The 2,028-nt window shown below is 60.7% G+C and overlaps 1 protein-coding gene across 2 annotated transcripts in view; it reads right to left on the bottom strand.

Annotated features, from left to right (window-relative positions):
* Positions 1-1,763, bottom strand: part of Sumo3 (small ubiquitin like modifier 3) — an 11,407-nt gene extending 9,644 nt beyond the window's left edge. The window contains exon 1 of one of the 2 annotated variants that reach the window (XM_021174962.2): positions 1,524-1,763. In XM_021174962.2, the coding sequence (XP_021030621.1) occupies positions 1,524-1,544 (21 nt within the window). In that variant the 5' untranslated portion in view covers positions 1,545-1,763. Of the gene's footprint in view, positions 1-896; positions 1,263-1,523 lie in introns of those variants that run through there. The other variant, XM_021174963.1, reaches the window with a different exon arrangement.
* Positions 1,764-2,028: the final 265 nt, after the last annotated feature.

The following is a 2,028-nucleotide window of genomic DNA, read 5'->3' as shown; positions in this document are numbered from 1 at the left end:
GTTCGAGGCCAGCCTGGTCTACAAAGTGAGTGCCAGGACAGCCAGGGCTACACAGAGAAACCCTGTCTCGAAGGAAAAAAAAAAAAAAAAAAAAACAGAGACAGGGGTGAAAAGGCCTCAGGCTTGCTTCCCTCCAACGGAAGGATACCTGGCGGGACTCCGGCCTGGAGTTCTCTAATTAGCAAGTAAATACAGAAGAAGGAGGGCTTACTTAGCACAGTGACTGCCAACACCTGACACCCGGGAGCTCCTGGGTATAGGTGGAGGCCAGCTTGAACTACACAGGGAAACATTCAGGAGGCAGAAGCAGGAAGATCTCTTCGAGTTTGAAGCCAGCCTGGTCTTAGAGAACTCCAGGACAGCTTGGACCACAAAGGAACCTTGTCTAAAAAAGCGGAGGGGAGGCTGTGGGGGGAGGGGGGGTGGAGAGAGGAAGTAACTCACTGGTAGAGCATCTGCCTAGAGGACAACAGCCCCTGGGCTGCGTCACCAAAATAGAACATAACCCTCTGTCTCCACTAACCCAGAGAGGCAGAAGGCATGGCCACTCCAGTACACACCAGGTATTCACTTCCTGCCTAACCGCACCAAAAGGTTACAACTCTTGTTGTAGTTACCAGCTACAAAATATAATAAAGTAAGTTGTCTACTCTTGGCACAGGGCGAACAGGTGCTCATTCAATATCCGGGATGGTGCAGGCAGGACCCAAGGCTGAGCTGAAATTAAAGGTAAGGACCCCGCAGGCAAGATATTTCTGGGCTCGGCTGCTGAGCATGGTATCATGACATTAGTCCAGATGCTTGCCCTGCTCCTGGGGTCTCTCACCTGATCAGCGAGCTGAGCATGGTATCATGACATTAGTCTAGATGCTTGCCCTGCTCCTGGGGTCTCTCACCTGAGCCAAGACAGTGGTCATCTCCAGGCCGGCCAAGAGCACAGAATGCCAGGCTCCAACGTTTATCTCCCGTTGGATAAAACTGCCCCCAGCAGGGCAGGTGAGGGTGGGAAAACTGTCCAATTTGGAATGGGCAACCCTGGCCTTCCCACGCACCAACTGCCGAGATCACCGCAATGGATTGGGAGGGCATGCGGCCGGGCGAACATTGGAAGCCCGGAGCGGCCAGCTTTGCTCCTACTCCGGTGCAGCTCTCAAGAGCGCCCGCTGAGCCTCATGCGCGGCACCACGCGTGCACCTGTGAGCACGGCACGGGAAAGGATGGCCGCGTCTGGGAATGAGGACCCCGCGAACCAAGAACCAGCACCCAAGTTCCGGGTTCTCGAACCGTGGGCGGGGCTACAGCCGGGGCGGGGCTACCCCGGAGGCGGAGCCTTGGTGTGGCGGGAGGCACAGCCGGGGGTGGGGCTAGCGCGCAGCCCGGGGCGGAGTGCGATGCTGGTGGGGGAGGGGCGCGGGCCGGTGGGGGAGGGGCGCGGAGGCTCGGGCGCGGCCCCGCGGGCCCTGTTTGCGCGCGGCCCAGCCTGCGTCCCGCGGAATCTGCTGCGGCTTGCGTACCGGGCTTACCTTGGGCTTCTCTTCCGACATGGTTGCGCAGCGACGGCGGCGGCAAGCGCAGCGGGAACCGGTGGCACTGGAGCGGGCGAGTCACGCTCTCTGCCCCGCCGCTCTCCCGCCGCAACTGTCGCGGGGCCGCGCTTTATCCCTAAATCCCGGCGCGCTGGTTGGCCGCGCGTAGTCACGTGGCCGGGCGCGTGCACGAGGCGCGTGCCCCGCGCCACGGGTGCGCGCTGGCCAGCCGCGATTCACGACGGTTGCGAATGCGTCACGGGGCGGGTCAGGCGCCCGGGTGCGCGCAGAGCCCCGGGGACGCGCGACTCAAGGTCCTAGGCCCTGAGACCCCGGATGTGGGTACAAGAGTGCGCGGCCACGCAGGGAGCAGGGAGGCACGGGAGGAATGGGGGCGCCGTATGCTAGGACAGGACCCAGAGGAACGCTTTGGCCCAACCAGCAGCCTCTTCGCCACCCACATTTGGGGACTTTTTCTTTTTTTTTTTTTTTAATTTTTAAT

Source organism: Mus caroli, chromosome 10 (genome assembly GCF_900094665.2).
Source record: "Mus caroli chromosome 10, CAROLI_EIJ_v1.1, whole genome shotgun sequence".
Taxonomy (NCBI): Eukaryota; Metazoa; Chordata; class Mammalia; order Rodentia; family Muridae; genus Mus; species Mus caroli.
The sequence above is the reverse complement of the archived record's forward strand: the minus strand, read 5'-3'. Positions and strand labels throughout refer to the sequence as shown.